The sequence below is a fragment of the Vicugna pacos genome, unplaced genomic scaffold (genome assembly GCF_048564905.1).
Source record: "Vicugna pacos unplaced genomic scaffold, VicPac4 scaffold_104, whole genome shotgun sequence".
NCBI classification, from domain to species: domain Eukaryota; kingdom Metazoa; phylum Chordata; class Mammalia; order Artiodactyla; family Camelidae; genus Vicugna; species Vicugna pacos.
Window position 1 is genome coordinate 5,269,150 of NW_027328784.1, and position 18,798 is coordinate 5,287,947.

Sequence of the window (18,798 nt, forward strand, 5' to 3'; positions counted from 1 at the left end):
TTGCTTAGCAGTGTTTAGAAGAGCATTGAAGAGTCTTCATGTTCATAAAGTTCACTCTATCAGTTTCTTTTTAAAATAGATGATACTTTTGGTGTCATAGCAAAGAAAAATTTTCCAAACCCAAGGCCATAAACCTTAAGCCTATGCTTGTTCTCCTAGCTGTTTTATAGTTTTAGATTTCCTATTAAGATCTATGATCCATTTTGAGGTAAATTTTGTATATTTTGTGAGGTGTGGATCATAGTTCATTTTTTTTTTTTGCGTATCACGATCTAATTGTTCCAGCACTACATGCTGAGAAGATCCTTTCTCCACAGCATCCTTTTTGAGAATCAATTGTCTGTATAAGTCTTGGTTTAGTTCTGAACATTCTATTGTGTTCCATTATTCTATTTTCCTGTTTTACACCAACACCCTAATTTCTGATTACTGTAGCTTTATAAAAAAAGTTTGAAAATCAGATAGTGCAAGTCTTCCAACTTTGTTTTTCTTGTTCAAAGTTGTTTTGGATTTTTGGGATCCTTTGAATTTTTATATGAATTATAGAATAAGTTTTTAAATTCCTTACATCCTGTTCTGCCAAAATTCCACCCATGTCTTTGGCCGTCTCCAAAGCCACATTTTCTGAAGAAGTCTCTCTAGATCCCAGGTGAAAGGAATTTCTCTTTCGTCTGTGCTCAAATCACATTTGATATTATTTGATTACATTTAATCATATTTGCCTGTATGTACTTGTCTGACCTTTCCAGCCATTTAGTAAATCTCAAAAGATTAGGAATCTTGACTTGGTTTCCTCTGTGTGCTGAGAAACTAGTTCTATGCTTTGCAGGAGTGAGCCCTGCAGTAAGAGGTATCTGCAGCACACATCTAGCTCATTGCTTGAATATTGTCAAGGAATTCTGCAGATTTAGAATTGTTTATTGATTGTTGTCTCCAAGACGGCTCAGTCTTTTTTATTTCTATTGCTACTGCTGCAGTTTCAAAGAACAATGGGCTAGTTATTTTCCAAATATCAAATCATACTCTAATTGTGTTGTCACGCAAATTATGTGCTGCTGTGTCTTAACAACCTGCTTAGTGTTCACAGGCTCCTTCACTCATGGAAAATTTGGGAGAATGTCATATCCTTAGAGATAGCAATGCTGTCTTTGGCGACCTGAGCAGCAGTATCTGAATTCACTCCTGCTGTTTTTCCAGTGTCCCCTCTAGACCTCCTCCAGCCCTCCATGGGGGGCTCTGCAGTTCTGCCCTAGAAAAGCCTGTTGCTTCTCAGGAAGACTTCCCTATGAAACATAACCATGTCCTTCTTGTGGGGACATTCAGTCCAGAGACCTGAAAGCAGGGGAAAATATTTAGCCTGCTTTTGGTAGAACCTAAATTCTTCCATACTTGTTAGAAGCAATTTCAATGAGGAAACTGTTTTGACATCTAACAAATCAGCATAAATGACTGATGAGGAAGATCAGCTTCCCCATCCCACTCAGTCGTCATGTTGATGTGACACACACATTGGCAAACATTTTCTCCTGTGAGCAACATAAAGTTCAAGACGTTATGAATGGCTTTTTGTTTTTATTTCTTAGTCTTTCCACATTCACTGTGTCTCGTGAGATTATATGAATCCTGCTTATTTTCAGCCCAGCACTAAACTTTTTAAAAGGATCACGTGTTTAAAAGGCTAGTGGACAATTTTTTAGAAGACAGAAATCCTTAGATTTTGGTCCCAGAGTTGAATCTTGGTTAGTGGTGAATGAAAATTCCCGTTAAAATTTTAAATTCAGTGATATAAAGTCTTAAAAATAGTTAAATATTAGTCAATTTCATTAAACACTATAAGAGTTATTTACCTTTAAGCCTGTTTCTGGGGCAATTTTGCAATGATTCCCTCCCTTTATCGATTCCCTCTTTATCAGAATCCTTGAGAGGCCCCTGTCATCATTGTCAGTATCATCATCATCATCATGGAACTGATTCTTCTGGAAGATTCTAGGAAAATAAAGAGATGGACGGGATTATGTGTAGGTCAGTGTGTGCATATACAATAAGAACAGCTGTCAGACATTAGATGCAAGATACCCATTTCATTTAGGGGAGAATGTGGTCATGAAATCCTGATGTGGTGAATGAAGGAAGCGGTGGGAACAGGATAGTCAATGGAAAGGAGGAGGAAGTGAGTGAATTGGAGAGCATAGATCCTTGGTTAGTTGATCAGCACATTGGTGAGTATGAGGGGAGTGTGATGGCAGAATCATGTCCCTCCCCGGCCACAGGGTAGCCACCTGTGACATGTTACTGTACATGGCAAAAGGGATGACAGATATTTTAGGATTAAAAATCTTAGAGGATTTCTGTCTCCTAAATTGTCTATTAGTTAGCCTTTAAACCCATGATACATTATTATAGATTAGTGCAGGGGCACAAATAAAATGGATTCATATAATCTCACCAGACAAACTGAATGTAGAAAGGATAAGGAAGAAAAACAAAAAGTCACTTATAAGTGCCTTGAACCATAAATTGCTCATGAGGAAATGTTACACAAGGTGAATGTCACAGCCACATACATACTGCCTGAGTGGGATGGGACAAGGGGATCCTGAGATGAGACAATAGGGTGAGTAGTCTGGATTGTCCAGGTGGGCTGAATGTAATCACAGGGGTCCTTAAATTGGAGGATATTTCCCAGCTGAGTTTAAAATCAGAGGGAGGTGTAGCGATGGAGCAATGTTCAGAAAGGCTGCTGACCATGAAAATGGAGGAAGTTGAGGGGCACAAGCTAAGGAAGGTGGGTGACCTCTGTAAACTGGAAAAAAAAAAGGAAACATTCTCTTCTAGACCCTCTAGAAGGAAGGAACCCTGCTGGTATCTTGAATTTATCCCAATGAGAACTGTGTTGGATCTCTGACACCCACAGCCATAAGCTAATAAGTCTGTGCTGGTTTAAGCTATTAAGCTTATGGGAATTTGTTACAGTGGTAATAGGAAAATAACATAGTGAGTGGTAGTGTAAGGGATTAAAGGTCTAGGATGGGGTGTGGAGAGAATTCTGACATTTACACCTAAAAAACAACCAGGTGAAGTGGGAAGGTGTTTTAAGGAAGACCTACCTGGCAGGGCTGTCAAGCAGACTGGAGTGAGCGAATCCTTGGAGTTAGAGGAATCAATTAAACCTCACAAGGAAAATAAGAAATAAAATGTAGCAGGGCTTCAGTGTTAGTAGATGTAGGAATGGAAATGGGCAGAGAGATATAAACATTATTTTGAAATTAGCTACAGGTTTGATGACTGCATGTTTGGGAGAGTTAGCCGATGTGTGGACTGAATGCATCCCCTCAAAATCCATATGTCGAAACCTCATCTCCCAGGGTGATGATATAGGGATGCGGGGCCTTTGGGAGGTGATTAGTAGGATAAAATGAGGTCATGAGAGTAGAGCCCTCATGAATGGTATTAGTGTTCTTATACAGGGCCCCAAAGTGCTTGCTTCTCTCTCCTCTCTGGGCCATGAAGATAGTGGGAAGACAGCCATCTTCGAGCTGGCAATCCTCTCCCAGATACATTGACCTTGAAAGCCTCAGCCTCCAAACCATAAGGAATATGCTGGTTGTTTAAGCCACCCGACACACGGTAATTTGTTACAGAATCCCAGACTGACGAAGACAGTGGAGAATGCCACTGTGTTTTGCACTGATTGCCTGGAGAATGCTGAAACCCAGGGAAGTGGGCAGCACAGACGTTTACTCATTTAATCCTGCCAAAACTGTAGGGGATAGAGTCTACATTTTCCTCGCTATTTAAAAGGTAAGGAAAAGAGGCACAAACAATAACAATGACAACGACAACAACAACAACAACAGCAACAATAATTTGTCCAAGATTCACACAGAACTCCCTGGAGGGAGAGTGAGAATTAATACTTATGCAGGCTGGCCCCAGAGCCCCTGCTCATAACTACTAAGTCAGATCACCTTGCTTATTTAATCAGTTTTTTTCAACTGTGATATGAGTGTACTGTGTCCAGTAACTTATAATTTCAAAATACCTCACTGTAAGGGAAACATTAGTCGCAGGCATTACAACCCACAGAAAGCTAGACATACAAAAATAACTTGTTAAGGCAAGATAACCAATAATGTTTTTAAATATTATACCTGCTGACCCTTTGCAATAAAGTGTTTATTTATAATTCTGTCTGGCTACAGAATAACATCATAATCCTGCATGTGGCTGGTGGCTCCCGTGTTGGACAGCACGGGTCTAGAGAATTTAAATGACTTGCCCAGCCTTGCCCAGGAAGCTCGTGGTGGGATCAGAGCTATAGTCTGGGACTGTTCCTTCCTATCCAAGTCCCTCATGGAAGTTTAGAAGCTTCTCCTTTGGTGCCCAGCTGTCTATCCGTACTTATGACATCTTGTCAGGTGCCCCGGCCTGCTCCTGAACATCAGCCAGAACCCACTTCTGCTCTTTTTTGGCCAGGTAATACCTTCTAGCAACTTCCATTGCCTTCTTGGCATCAGTTTTTACATGGAAGGGTAGTGGCTAGAGAAGGAAATGTGTCCACATGACAGGTTTTTCATAAATAAAGTAGGAGTCGTCAAGAGAAGAAAACCTCAGGAATAAGAGTGGAAGCAGGTCATTTAATATACCAAATGCGTACTTTCAATGTATGTTTGTGTTTCCGAGTCCACGCTTGTTCTACTCGTGCATTATAGGCCAACACATCAGGAGACAAGGATTTGGGGCAAGAAATAGCGGCTTTAATTTGTAAAGCCAGTGGAGAAGATGGTAGACCAATGTCCTGGAGAACCATCATCCCAAGTCAGAATTCAGGCTCTTCTTATATTAAAAAGGGGAAGCGGGAATGCTTGGTTGATGCAAACTTGGTGTATGAATTCTTTGTTTTTAGAATCCTTTGTTCTTGCAGCTCTTCACCTGGGTCAGATCCGTGTAAACCTCCAACAAGCAAATGTTATTTTCTATTCTGTATCTTATCTTTATACGAATGGAAAAGTGATAATATCCTTCAAAGTCAGAGCCTTGAGAATAGGGTCTCCTGTATATTTCAGGATCTAGGCAACATTGTTTCACAAAAGGTGCAGAAACAGCAAGACTAAGCCTAGGAAACAGGGCACAGGTTTAAAGTCAAAGGAACAGATCTAATATGGAGTCAGATTTGTTCTTTCCTATTTCAGTAGTGCCATGGAGAAGGCACTGTGGGCAGCTTTCTGTAGGGTCCTGGAGGCTTTCTCTCTCAGCCTCTGTGCGCCTCTATTGAAAACCCGTCATCGCTATCTGGCCTGCTGGAAAACCAGTCCGCCTGTTTTGCCCTGAAGTTGTGTTCTGTTTATAACTCATCTCTACTCCTTGGAAAACAACTCAATAAAAACTCAGTTGGTTTCCCACCAGCCCTGAGCAGGGGTGAGGGATAGCATGTTATTATTTTATTAAAAAAATATATAAAAGAGTTTTAAAACAGCACTGGGCACATAGGAGAGAGACAATCAATGCTTCCTGGCTTAAATCGAAAATGATGACTCAGTGAGTCTACGGCTGCTGTATTTGCTGAGCTATTACTCCTTTGCTCCATTACACATTTATTTTAACTGAAAAAGAAATATATGCATATGGTTAAAAAAATTCAAACAGAGCAAAAAATACTCAAGTGAAAGAAGTTTTCCCTCATCCTCTGTTCTTACATGCCTCCCTGGAGATGCCAATGTTTACAATCCTTTGTGTGCTTTTCCAGATATGCTATGCAAGTTCCCATCAATGTATGTAAATTCCTTTAAAGTTTTACTTATTTTTAACTTTAAGGGATTTAAATCCTCAAGTGGCTTCTGCCACAGTAATAGAAAAGAAAAAATCTGACTCCATATTAGATCTGTTCCTTTGACTTTAACCCTGTGCTCTGTCTCCTAGGCTTCTTCTTGCTTGTAAAACAATGTTGCCTAGAGCCTAAAATATACAGGAGAGCCTATTCTGAAGGCTCTGACCTTTAAGGGTATTTAACACTTTTCCAATCATATAAAGATAACACGTTGCAGAATAGAAAATAACGTTTGTTTTGTTGGAGGTTTACAGGGATCTGACCCAGGGAGATAGCTGCAAGAACAAAGGATTCTAAAAACAAAGAATTCATACACCAAGAAGTTTGCAAAAACCAAGCACATAGGAAAGCAGTCTGAATTCTGACTTGGGGAGATGGTTTTCCAGGACATTAGTTTGCCATCTAGGTCTACAGAAACTTGCTATTCCATGCCCCAACACTTGGTCTCCCAACTTACTGGCCTGTCCTGCACTGAGAAGAATGAATTTGGACTCAATAACACTTCTACCTACCTAGCAAGTTGGACACTGGGACTGAGGGCAGCTCTCCCACACACAGGGGCCTACGGTGAGCCCTTGATTATTCCCCGAGGTTGGGGTGTGGTTTACCCAGGAGGGATGGGGACTCTACACCAACACTCAGGCAGTCTGCTCCTTCTGGGGCTCTGACATTTTACCTCCCGCTCCCTGCCAGCCCAACATTTGGGACAGTGGAGCTAAGGCAGAGATCGTGCCTGCCTGTTTCCCAGCGTGTAAAAGGGGAATATGTACTCTTCCCAAGGTAGTTCTGAGAAACAACACCTGCGGGTGCTTGGTTCCCTGAGCAACAGTAAACCTAGCTCCTTGTGGGGGCAACGGGTATGATACCCGTAGGGTTTCTGCAGAGACCTTAGCTGGAGGGCTGGGCCAGGGACGTAAAATATGAGCTGTGGGCAATGACGGGTAAGAGAAGGGTGTATAGGCATGACTGCTGCCTCCTTCGGGGTGCCACAAGAGGTAAAACGCTTTCTCCCCATCTCTGTTACTCCCCTCCCAATTCCAGATAACTGCCTTCCCTCTGCTCCTCCTGTCCATGTGTCTCCCTCCACTTTTCCCCGCCTCCCCTCCTCCTCCCCTATTCTCCCTCCCTCGGTTCCCCTTCTCTCTCAGGACCCAGAGCGGATCGCTGGCCCTCCTGCGCATGCGCAGTTGCTGCCAGCTGGACCGCGGGTTGGAAGCTCCAGCTCCGAGCCGGGGATCGGCCCCAATGGCTTCTCAGCTCTGTCGCCCTGTAGGCCTTTGGCTACTGCCTGGGGCCGGGGCCTCTGGCTGTGGAAGTGCAAGGTGAGGGGATATCGGGAAAGGGGTGAGGCGGCTGCGGGAGGGCGGTCGGCATGTCACAGCCCCCCAGGGCGCCAGTCAGCGTGTGTTCAGCTGGATTGCTCGGGCCAGACCCCTCTGCCCGCGCCACCTGCCCCGGCGCCCCGGCCACAGCTGTCCAGGGCCAGGTGTGCCCCTGCGCCTCTTGGCCCAGCCGGGCTCCCCTCAGTCCGCGGCTGGCGTCCGCTTCCCCTCTCCCGCCCGCGAGTCCTCCCCTCCCGGGCTTCCTCTCCTAGGCCGCCGACCCGTCCCCACCACTGGGCGGGCTGTGTCCCGGGCGGGCGGGGTCTGCACACCCGGACGGGGCGGGCGGCTTGGGCTGGGGCTGGGGCTGGCCTCCGAGCGGGGCTGCAGCCCGCGTCCCCCACCCCGCTCTCCCTGCCCCGCGACCCCGGGGCTGCCTTCCTCTCCCTTTCCCGATCCCTGAGGTCCAGATTAGCGGCGTGGGCGCTGCTCCCCAGGCTGAGAGCCCGCGGCTGTAACTCCCAGCTTCTCCTGGTGGAGTCGGGAAAAGGGAGCGGCAGTGCTGAGGGAGCTTCTGTCTCCTTGATCAGGATTTCTGCCCCAGGTAAGTACCTTGAACACTTTCAGGTGTTATGATGGCGGTGCTTGTTGATGTCACATGTTTTTATACTGAGAGGGATTACAGTGGTGAAAGCAGGGCTTGGTTCAGTTAAAAATGAGCTGAAGGCATGAGGCTGTCTCATCCTCCATCATTCACTCTCCCAGGGTGAAACGTGAGACCGTCGATCTTAAAAAGATACTTATAGTCCCTAACTAGTCCAGCCCAGCTATTGTGTGTTAACAGGAACAGCACAACCTGAGGCGTTGGAGACCCAGGGACATTGCACTCCTAAAGAGCTCCTGGCAAAATCTGGTTTGTTTTGGTTTTTTTTGTTTGTTTGTTTTAATTAAATTGTGGGACAGACTAGTAGTATAGAGGGAAAAATAATTGGCAAGAAGGATTTTTTCATATAACAGCTTTATTGTGATATTGTTCACACACCATGAAGTCCACCCACTTGAATGTTACAATTCAGCAGCTTTTAGCATATTCACATTTGTGCAACCATTATTATTCCAGAACGTTTTCATCACATCAGAAAGACCAGTTGAAATGCATGACCTATCCACCCCTTCCCAGTGGTGGTTCTAAAGAAGTTTCTTGGCTGTTCCTGACCATAAATTAACTTGTTACATTCCATGAAATATCTGGGAGGAATTCTAATCAGAATTGCAATGAATCTGTCTATCAAAGCAGGAAGAATTAATGTCTTTATGGCATAAACTTCTTCTACACACGAATATATCTGGGACCCTATCTTTTCATCTGTCCAGAGCCAGGCCTATGGGAAATCTTGGGTTTGTGAATGATGAGATTCAATACATCATTAGATGCAACTGTAGCCTTTCACTGAAGAGAAAAGTAACCTCGTAGAAGCCAAGTGATTCTCTGATGGTTAGAATGAGTGACCGCCAGTGCTGGAGTATTCGAGTGGACTTGGTGCTTGCAGAGTTCTCCACCACCTACAGCTAAGGGGATTACCGTGTTCTTTTACTTTTTTTTTTTTATGGCGTTGCTTTTATTTTTACTTATTATATAAAATTATTTTTTATTGAAGTGTTGTAAATTTACCATGTTAGCTTCAGATGTACAGCAGAGATTCAGTTATAAGCTTATGCATATGTATATAAATGTTTTTCAGATTGTTTTTAGTACAACTCATTACAAGAAATTGAAAATAGTACCCTGTGCTATATAGTAGGTCCTTGTCATTTAGTTTATATTTATTAATGTGTAACTGTTAATCCTCCCTTTCCTGCCTGCTAACAACAGTTTGCTTTCTATGTCCATGAGTCTATTTCTAGCAGCACCGTTTTTGCTAGCAATATATGCTGGTTGGCTCTTTTCTGTTTCAGTAGTTCCATCTTATGTGTGGGCGTTTTTCTTCTGGTGGGCCTGTGTGTGGTTTGCACACGTGATAATAGAGATCTGTATTTGGGAGAACTCCAGGCCTCGTGTAGTCCCTCGTATGGAGCGCCCACTGAAGTGATGCTTGAACTTGGAAAAAAACAGTAAATGTTGGAATTTCCACTATGGTTGAGACTTCCAGGTTTCTATAACCTCTTTAGCCCACCTAAATTTTGGCTGCACCCAATACTGGATAATTTGGTGGAACTTCATGGTATGGTGGTGTAGAGACAGGGCCTTGTATGCTTCTTCTCTTTCCTTTTTCTAACAATCATTTTCCTGGGCCTTCCAGGTACTCCCCCAGAAGGGCCCAGGGCTGGCTTGGTGTTGCACTGAGGCAATATTTGTTAATAAGTCCCTTTCCTCATCTCTTCTGAGCCTCCATTTCCTTCTCTGCACAATGAGGGCTTAGACTAGATAAGTGCTTTTCAGTTTCTTTTAAAGCCATGTTTCCTTTGAGAAACAGAAAATTCAAATCTCTCCTCCCATCACAACCCTTTAGATTTTGACACGTCCTCCAAGGAGTCACATAGCTCTTTGTGGTAAATTGATGTGATTGTGATTCCACGTGGCACAGAAAAGACTCTTCAGAGATTTATTGCAGGGAGAGGGCAGGAAAGGGGCAGTATGTCACACTTTCTTGTGTGAGCACTGGAGCAAAGGCTTGGGTTTAAATACAGTGTCTGATGTGGCATCTCTCTAATCTTGCACAATGTGATAAACCTCTATCCCTAGTTTCTTAATGTGTCAAGTTGGGGTGGTAATGTTTTAAGGCTTTTGTGAAACATTATACACATAAGCCATTTGTGTCTCGGTAGATACAAGACCTGCTAGAGAGTCGGAATTTCTTTAAAAATACATATATATTGTCCACATCACTCTGTCTGTGTGTATTTTGAAGTTCCTGGAGGGTGAGGGTTGAGTGTAATGTCCATCGTGGGACAGGTGGCCCATGGGTCTGTGTGCCTCAGATTGCCCCCTCCTCCCCAGTCCTCTTCCTCTCAGTCCAGGATGAAGTTCCCTAGTAGATTTACACACAGGTCTTGTGGAAATGGCTTTTCATTTTATTGTTTCACCAAGGAGGGTTGCCATCATGATCTCTGTGGTCAGGTTTTGGTGACCTGAAGGCTATGCAATTGGGGATTTCTATTTTATAAAAAGAAAAAAAATTACAAATACAAAATTAGACCTAGGTTGGTGGCAGGGGCTTTTGAAAGTGGGGACCATTAGCTTTTTTAGCTTCAGGTGCAGTGGCCTCTGGCCAAGAGGACACATCCTCATGCTCTGAATTTGGAGGGACCAGTGGGTTCAGTGGGAATATTTACTGAGTGCATCTCATGGGCTGCGCATTCTCTTATTTGTACTGTGTGTTCCTTATTTGAGACGGTGAGCTGATTTAAACTCAATAGCCTCTTTAAAATAATAGACTTTTTATTTTTAGATGTAATGTAGATTCCCATGTAGTTGTAAGAGATAATATGGAGAGGGCCTATGGACTCTTTGCCCAATTTTCTTTAATAGTTCCATCTTGCAAAGTTGGGGTACTATTCATTCGTGACTCGCTAACCCTTTTAGGTTTGTGTTATTGCCCTCATTTCTACTTATGAATAAACTGGTGTTGAGAGAAGCACACAGGTCTGCCCAGGTCACCCACGTGGTTAGTGAAGATTTGGGTGGAACGTGGGCTTGGCATTTCCAAGCAGTACCATTATGATGGTCTGTGGCAGGGAGCAGCATTCACTTTGCTTGTTTATTCATTCATTCAACAAACATTTATTGAATAAACTCTGTGGGTCAGATGCTTTCATAGGGTTATCTGATTCTTCAGCAGTATGGAGAATCAGGTAATGTTTTCTTTTTCTTTTTTTTTTTAATATGAGAAAAATATCTCTGAGAGGTTATAATCTCCCCAAGGGAAAAATAGCTCATAAATGAGGGATAGTACATTTGTACAGTTCCTTCTTCTTATGCAGGTGGTACCCTAGGCATTTTACATTTGCAAACTTCCATAATCCAGATATATTCTTGTAAGGCAAGAAGTTTTTTTTTTAATTGAAGTATAGTCAAGTTTACAATGTTGTGTCAATTGCAAGGTGGTTTTTTTTGAATTTTGAATGGAGAAAATATTTTTTGAGGGGGTTAATTAAGTTTATTTATTTGTTTCATTTTTCTAAAATGAGGTACTGAGGATTGAGCCTAGGTCCTTGAACATGCTAAGCACGTGCTCTACCACTGAACTGTACCCTCCTCCCCAAAGCAAGTTTTCTTACCCATTATTCTGCACCTTAGGAGTTCAAATAAATTGGCGTTGAAATCCAGATATTTTGATCCTACTATGGTTCTTTGCATTATATCCTGCTGAGGGGTGGGGAAGCAGTTCCTTTATTCATTCATTTATTCAGCAGTTTTGAGCACCGACTTTGCATCAGGGCCTGCCTAGGTGCTTGGAAACAGAAAACAAGAAATGATCCTTTTCTGCAGGGGATGGAAGCCTAGACCAAAAGCTGGGTAATGTGATCTGAGCTTCAGTAGCCATGTGCAGATGCTGAGGACAAAATTATCCCCGATTTGCTTGGACTTCCCTTGCCTTCTGGCTGGTGCACACCAGGTCGCCGCATCCCAGTGAGGCCTGCAGCCCACAGCACAGTATGTACATCGATTTACCCTCCCTTCTCGGCAGGGCCTGCAACATGAACACCCCTGACTACGTGCAGTGCGCTGAGGACCACCAGACTCTCCCGATTGTGGTCCAACCTGTGGGGATCATCTTAGAGAATTTCTTTTGCATCTATAATGGAATCTCCTTGGTGAGCCAGATCAGACCGTGCGGCTCCCAGTGGGCACTCTTTATCTACTATAGGTATCTCTATGCGCCCGAGAATGGATGGAGTGACTTCCAGACCCACCGCAATGTCATGGGCCTTGTCACCATTACTGACTGCTTCTTGGCCAAGACCTTCTAGAAGCTCCACGCACAGAGGAGCTGTATGGCACCACGCTCTACGACTCTCAGCTCTTTGTCTTTATGCTGTATGGGGAGGTGGCCGAGCAGCCGCACACCGACGTGGCCTTCAATCTACGAGGACTGCGGGTGGTGGAGAAGAGGATCGACGACTTCACTGAGTCACTCTTCATCTTGCCCAAGTCCAAGTGGCTGGATGGGGACCCCGAAAATTCTGGGGAGAAGACCCCCCTCCTCTACATCCTATTTGAGAAGGAGGACTTCGTGGGACTGGACACAGACAGCAGGCAAGTCAACCTGAAGGCCGGGCCACCCTGGCTGTGTGACAGATTGCTTCCTTACATCCAGAATGGGATCATCAAGGAGGAGGGCTTTCTTGTAGCCAAGGCGGGAAGGAGGTGTAGCCCGCCGGTTTTCAGACGTTTAAAACTAAATCCGCCTTTGTTTCAGAGAGATCCTTTTAGGGTTAGTGTGGACACTTACTCCCCCTTTTCAGCCAGGACACTTGGGGGGACCCCTGGAGTTGCTGTCCAATAGAGTAGCCACAGCTACTGATGTTAGTAGTGCTGGGGAGGAGGCCGGTCTGAGCTGAGATGTGCTGTAAGTCAAATGCATATCAGACGCTGAAACTTGTCTAGTAAAAAGAATATAAACTATCTTGTTACTTTCTATATTGATTACACGTCAAAATGATAGTATTTTACATACAGTAGAATAAGTAAGGTCTGTTCTTAAAATCAGTTACTTGGTTTTTTTTTGTTACATTTTAAACGTGGCAACTGGGAAACGTTATTTACATGACTCTCATTTCATTCCTGTTGGACAGCCTGTCCTGGGACAGTTTCATCCCTTTGCTTATAAATGAGACTCTGAATCCCGAGACGCAGAATGAGGTGCTGGTTGAGCTCAGGGTGGAGCCGATGTCTCCTGCCTCCCAGGCCCAGCACCAGCACGGCTCAGGCCCTCTCCCCTGCCTGACAGCCACCATGCCAAGTTAGGACATCAGAAACACTGCCAGGGGCTTCCGAATTAGCTCCTTACGCAGGGAAAGGCGTGTCACGGTGTATGGGACACAGCAGGGAAAAATTCGTCCTCACTTTGTCCCTGTGATTAGGTCAAAGGCCCCACTCTGCCTTGGAAGTGCAGACGATCACTTCTGGGCTGCCTAACCCCTCACCCTCTACTATGTTTCCCTGTGTATCTTTCAAGCTGTCCCTCGGGCAGAAGAGGGTGAGACGTCTTTGCCGAGAGGTGGTCCCCCTTTACTGGGGAGAGTGAGGTGAGCTGTGTCCCCCCGGCCTACGGCCTCGGGCCTTGAGTCTGGAGAGCGCTCATGGCGGTCCCACAGGTGACGGTCGGAGGACATGGTACGTGCTGCCGGGCCCGCTGTGCAGGAGGGGATCTGTGATTCTCTGTGATTCTAAGGTCAGATTCTACTTTCTTGTTGTTGGTAAGATGGAGGAGAAGATGCCAGAGAATTGATAAAAAGAAAATCCACACCAGTCCTGTGAATGACAGACACAGGGGATCCGTGTCCCACCTGCGTGTGGTGCCTGGCAGGCTCTGGAATAATTTTCACTTCCTCCCCGGACATTCCTCTATGGCTTAAGGAAGGGGAGAGGCATGTCGTGGCCATGATCTGTACTTGTCCTCACAGGGCCCTGTGATCTACATGCCCACACTACACTTCTGCTCCTTGGAGATGAGGTGTCAGGTTTAGGAAACTGGGCACTGCTGAGGGCATAGCTGCCAGAACCGTGCTACACCAAGGCTGGCTCCGTTCACCTCACCTGTCACCTCCTGTTGAGTCCTAAGGCGTCATTCAAGGTAGGTGCATCGGTGCAATGAAAGCAGGGACCTCCTTCACCCCCTGGACAGACTGGTGGGTGATCAGTGGAAGCCTGGAGCCCTGCCCCAGCCCCACGCCAGTGCCTCCTATTTTGTCATAGGAGGCACTGGTGACATTTTTGCTCAGCAACTGCTTGGCTCTGATTCTGCAGAGCCAACAGAGAATGCCAGCTTGTTTTTGCCTTTTGAAGTCTGCCCTTGGGATTTGGCGGAGTAGCTGGATGTGTGCTTAGCCCATAGTGGTTGACACTGTCACCATTGTTTACCCAGAACCTCGTGTACCAGGCATGGCTGCCGGCATCAAAATACAGCAGCGCATTAAACCTCCCTCCTGGTGGGTCTGTCTGTTCTGGTACCATAAGGGCTCAGCCAGCATCTGAACGTCAGTGAGATAACGTGGCCAATGTGCTCGGGTCAAGCACGTTCTCCGCCAGTGACTTTTACTCCATTGTTGCTTTTACTCTTACACAGTCATTAATTTTTTAAACAATGCTTTGGTTCAGGAGCAGAACCTAATTCTCCCCTGTTCCTCTTGGTGGGAGTGAGTAAAGTTGTCCAGCTTGAAATGCGACCACATTTTGTAGCTCAAAAGCTGTCTACACGCATCTAGGTGAAGTTTTGGTTTGGGGCGCTGACCACGTTGGGGTCCCCCGGCAGCATCGCTCCCCTCAGGCCCCTGCCTTCCCTGGATCAGGAGGTGAGTGTGGGTCTCACCGTCCCTGCGTCCCTGTCCTCATCACACTGACGTAATTTCTTGTAAATGCTGTCAAAGTCATTTTTGTTCTCGTGTGTTTCTAATTTTGGCTGTTCCTCTATTCCTTTTTCTATTTTCCTTTTTCCCTTATACCACCCCGTGAGCATGTTGTTGGGTCTGAAAATGTGGGCTGTGCACATCCTGCATTGGAATAGCCAGATCGCCCTCTGTGCCGTCTCCATCGCTATAAAAAGCAAAAACTTAACAGTTGCCATGATTCGTATATTATCCTAGTCATCTTATTTTCTACTTTTTTGGAATTTTTGCTATGTTAGCACATCACCCACTGGAGTTTGATATCTGTTAAAGTCCTTGCTTTGAGGAACCTGTTAGTTCGTCCTTATATTTGGTAACAAATGCTCTCTTACTAATTTTGTTTATTTGTTTTGAAGAAGTGAGATGCGAATTGATTTAGGCGGCTGCTGAGGGATTTTTTTCATGGAGTATTTAAACTTGGAAAGTCAAATTCTGCAGCACCTTACTTGATTCTGGCTTTTACACAAACGTGCTCGGCACGAGGTTCCTGGCTGTCGCTGTGTGACGTGCGTGACGGTGCTTCCTGGCCGGCGGTCACTGGTGAGGAAGTGGCCGGCTCGGGGGTGAGCAGCTGCAGGGGACGCTGTTGGAGGAAGCAGTCATCGGTTTTTTGTTTTTTGGTTTTTTTTTTGCATTCACCTTCCCAGTGCCATTTACTTTACTTTGCATTCATAGAGGGGCAGGAGCGGGCCTAAAACCATGCCACTCTTTTGTTCCCTTTATGAGGCTGGTTTTTCTAAGTATCAGGAAAACATTGCCTTGTCCTACGTAACTGGTTCACTTGGATCTGGTGGACACAGGGACCGCTAAAGGGGACCGTAGCTTCCTCTCTGCTTCAGCCAGTGGGCATTCAGAGACAGGTCTGTGGTTTGCCTCAGCAGCCGTGCAGGCCTCCCTGCACCGGCCTTTACTTTTACCCCTTTTTGGCAGTAAATAGCTGACTCTGTGTCTGTTGCAGCTGATGTCCACCACTGACGGCCGTGTGGTTATTTTGCGGTAGTGAGTCTCCAACACCCCTGTCAGCCGTGAAGGGACCTTGCATTCTCACCCCGACCCTGGTTCATCTCACCCAGGGAAAGGGCTTGGCCACCACCGTCATGCTGGACATGAGGCCTTGTTTCTCCTTTCATGCTCTGGTCCAAATGTGGACACTTCATCCTTCACTGACTTGGTCTCGCTTGAGACAGTCCAGACTTTCTGAAACAGTCCATCACATTCTGGGGGGGAACAGAACAGAAGTAAGAGTCGCAAGTAGGAGTCTAGGCTGTCTGGGTTGGCAAATGCAGGCTGGGATCTGTGATGGCCGGTCTGTGCCCTGGAAACTGGCCTTTCCCGTGGCTCCCGAGAGAAAAGGGGTCGGAGCGAGAACAGACTTGCCTGGGTTCCTACCATCCTCATCTGCTCACTGACAGGAGTGTCAGCTAACTAGGAGCTCCCCCAGACTTCGGGCCCTTCAAACCTCAGATCACGGGAGATCCTTGAGTCCTTTTTCTGGTCCTTCTTTGTGAGAATCCAGTGCCTTCTGAGGTGACTGGCAGCAGGAGATGCCTCCCCCTCCAGGGAACTCCCTTCGGAGGACTGTGACTCAGTGCACCTTGCTGTGAGCTTGTGGGTTTCCATCGTGCTCCCTGCAGAACCAGACTTGAGACTGGCTTAGCGACAGAAATAACAAGACTGATTCCAGGGCAGGGCCAGGTGGAGGGAACAGTGGAAATTGAATGTGACCTCAAACACCTAGGTGGGTGCTGGGGCTGTTACTAAAATGGGGAGCCTGGGAGGTACCTGCCAGAAATCGAAGTCTAGAGTAAATGGTGGACATAAGGCCTTTTTTTTTGACATATGGCATTTTTAAGATGCCATTTGTCATCCAAGTTAGGACTTCCAAGAGGCACTCGTGTCTATGAGCCTGGGGCTCAGGTGAAGGAGCCGGACTAGAGATACACATTGGGATTCGTCATTCTTAGCTGGTGTTCACAGCCGTGCAAGTGGATCAGCTCATCTCAAGAGGTGCAGACTGTGTCTGAGGGGGGGCAGGGCTGTGCCTGGTTTGGAGGAAAGCCCGGACCATGCAGCTTTGGTGTGTCAGTCAGCGGCGTTTGTGATTTTCAGAGCAATGGCATTTATCCTTAAGGTTCTGGGGGGTGGGCAGGGCCACACAGGAAGAAATCTGAAGAGAGGGTTTTGGCCACGTGTGCGCGTCTTGGGACGATCCAGAAGCTGCAGGGTCCAGAAGGGGAAACTCCTCAGAAGCTGGAGTCGGAGTGGGGAGTTGGGAGAATGTAGTCACACTCTCCTGTGATGAAGGGAGGGAGGCCTAGGGAGTCCGCACCCTAGCGGACTCTCTTTCCCACGAACAAAAGGCAATCAGACAGAAGATTTGAGGTAAGAAGGGATGGGCGTTGGGAGAGGAGCCAACCTGGAGAACGGTGGTTGAACAATTCTTGAATAGTCTCCCTGAAACATAGAGTTAAAAATACCCAGACTCTTAAGAATATTGATAGTGACTGGGGAGGAGGCAGTTGTTTTTCTGACCTCCTAAGGGTAAGGTATGTATCCGGGGATATACAGAAGAATCGGGCAGTCTGTTCCTGGGGCTTCACCCTTACCAGGGGGAACAGTGCAAGTTTAAAGGGGGAGAAGGGCAGCGGAGGGAAACTAGCCAGGCCCCGTGTCACGTACCAGTCGGCAGCCCTACTTGCGTGTTGCATTCACATCCATGCCTCCCAAGTGGGCGGTGGCAGCCCCGTTTTGAAGATTGGGAAGCCTCCTCAGAGGTTTAAGGAATTGGTTCATTTAGCAGCTAGTAAATGCTGTAGCAGGAATCCAGCAGGGCCTTGTCAGACTTCAAGGGCATGTTCTCTCTACTAATTCCGGTTCTACCTGAAATGGTGAAGTGAGTCAGTTTCGGAGCCTTTCAGAGAAAGTACACTTTAAGTGCCTCAGGACTGTTGCACAAAGCTCAGTGTTCTTTCATGGTTCAGAACCACCGCAGTGCTTTTTGCCCCACAGATGTAAGGTCTTACTCCTTTGACGATGGCGTGGTTGTAAATGACATACATGTGCAAAACCACACTTAGCAGCTTCTGAAGGGAAACTCTCCTGTTCTCCCTTGATCGGCTTTCTTCCACGGGATGTAACTGTGCTGCAGCTAAGGCCTGAGCTTTCCGTATGGAGTGAGGGTTTGATATCCAAATTTAGCATAAAACAGTCAGATGGAGAAAATCGAAGATGACAATATATTTTGGGGTTTCATTAGACAAGACATACTATCTGTTAATGGCTCATAAAGCTAATGAAATTGAGTACAGAACATTGCATTTCTTACTTTCTACTGAGAGCTGTCTTCCAACATAAGGTTCTCTGCTTTGGAACTTCAGCTCAGCCACTAGGGCGCCTGTCATTTTGTTGGTGTGATTGCATTTACACAGTGCATGTAATCTGGGCTTCCTTAGCCCCAAACACTCCAGTGCAGAATCATAGGCTGTAGCCATCACTTAGTTATACAAATACTTCTAAAACTATATGATACCAAAAAAAATAAATAAATAAAAATAAAGAGAGAGAGGGAGATTGCCTTTATCAAAGTTCCTTTGGATTTTAACTGCAAAGTGTTGTTGAGCAGCTCTGGTTTCCTTTGGATATGAATATATACATTTCTTTGCATGTAACTTGGATTTCAGGCTTGAACACCAAGCTCTTGTTTTCCATGAGCCACAAAAATCATAGCCAAATGACACACGTATGAAACAGTTTATTCTTTTTATCTGAGACAGAATCCTTGAATTTGGGACTTGAGCTGCGACTTTCCTGTTTGCTCTTCCCACACCTCTTGTCACCTCACTCCTTTTTCCCACGTGGCCTCCAAGAGGTCATGGTCTCATAAGAGCAGGTGGACAAATACCAGTTGGTCGCCAAGCAGTGCTGCTGTAGATGGAGCCCAGCCAAGAGCTAAAGGACATCATCAGGGAGGACTTCCTGGAAGAAATTGGCTCTACATTCAGTTCTGGGGACAGAGTAAGAGTCAGCCAGGGGAAGGAATCA

General features: G+C 45.7%; 2 protein-coding genes across 2 annotated transcripts in view; both read left to right on the forward strand.

Annotated features, from left to right (window-relative positions):
• Positions 1–1,967: 1,967 nt before the first annotated feature.
• The window catches only part of LOC140694819 (uncharacterized), a 34,929-nt gene continuing 18,098 nt past the window's right edge, over positions 1,968–18,798 (forward strand). The window contains exons 1-5 of the mRNA XM_072957872.1: positions 1,968–2,022; positions 3,642–3,801; positions 4,203–4,476; positions 6,869–7,149; positions 7,675–7,753. Coding sequence (XP_072813973.1) covers positions 4,404–4,476; positions 6,869–7,149; positions 7,675–7,753 — 433 coding nt within the window. The 5' untranslated portion in view covers positions 1,968–2,022; positions 3,642–3,801; positions 4,203–4,403. The remainder of the gene's footprint in view (positions 2,023–3,641; positions 3,802–4,202; positions 4,477–6,868; positions 7,150–7,674; positions 7,754–18,798) is intronic.
• On the forward strand, positions 11,939–13,588 carry LOC140694823 (trafficking protein particle complex subunit 9-like). Its single transcript, XM_072957877.1, has 2 exons — positions 11,939–12,406; positions 13,329–13,588. Exons 1-2 carry the CDS (start codon positions 12,183–12,185, stop codon positions 13,351–13,353), a joined length of 249 nt encoding a protein of 82 aa, XP_072813978.1. The 5' UTR covers positions 11,939–12,182; the 3' UTR covers positions 13,354–13,588.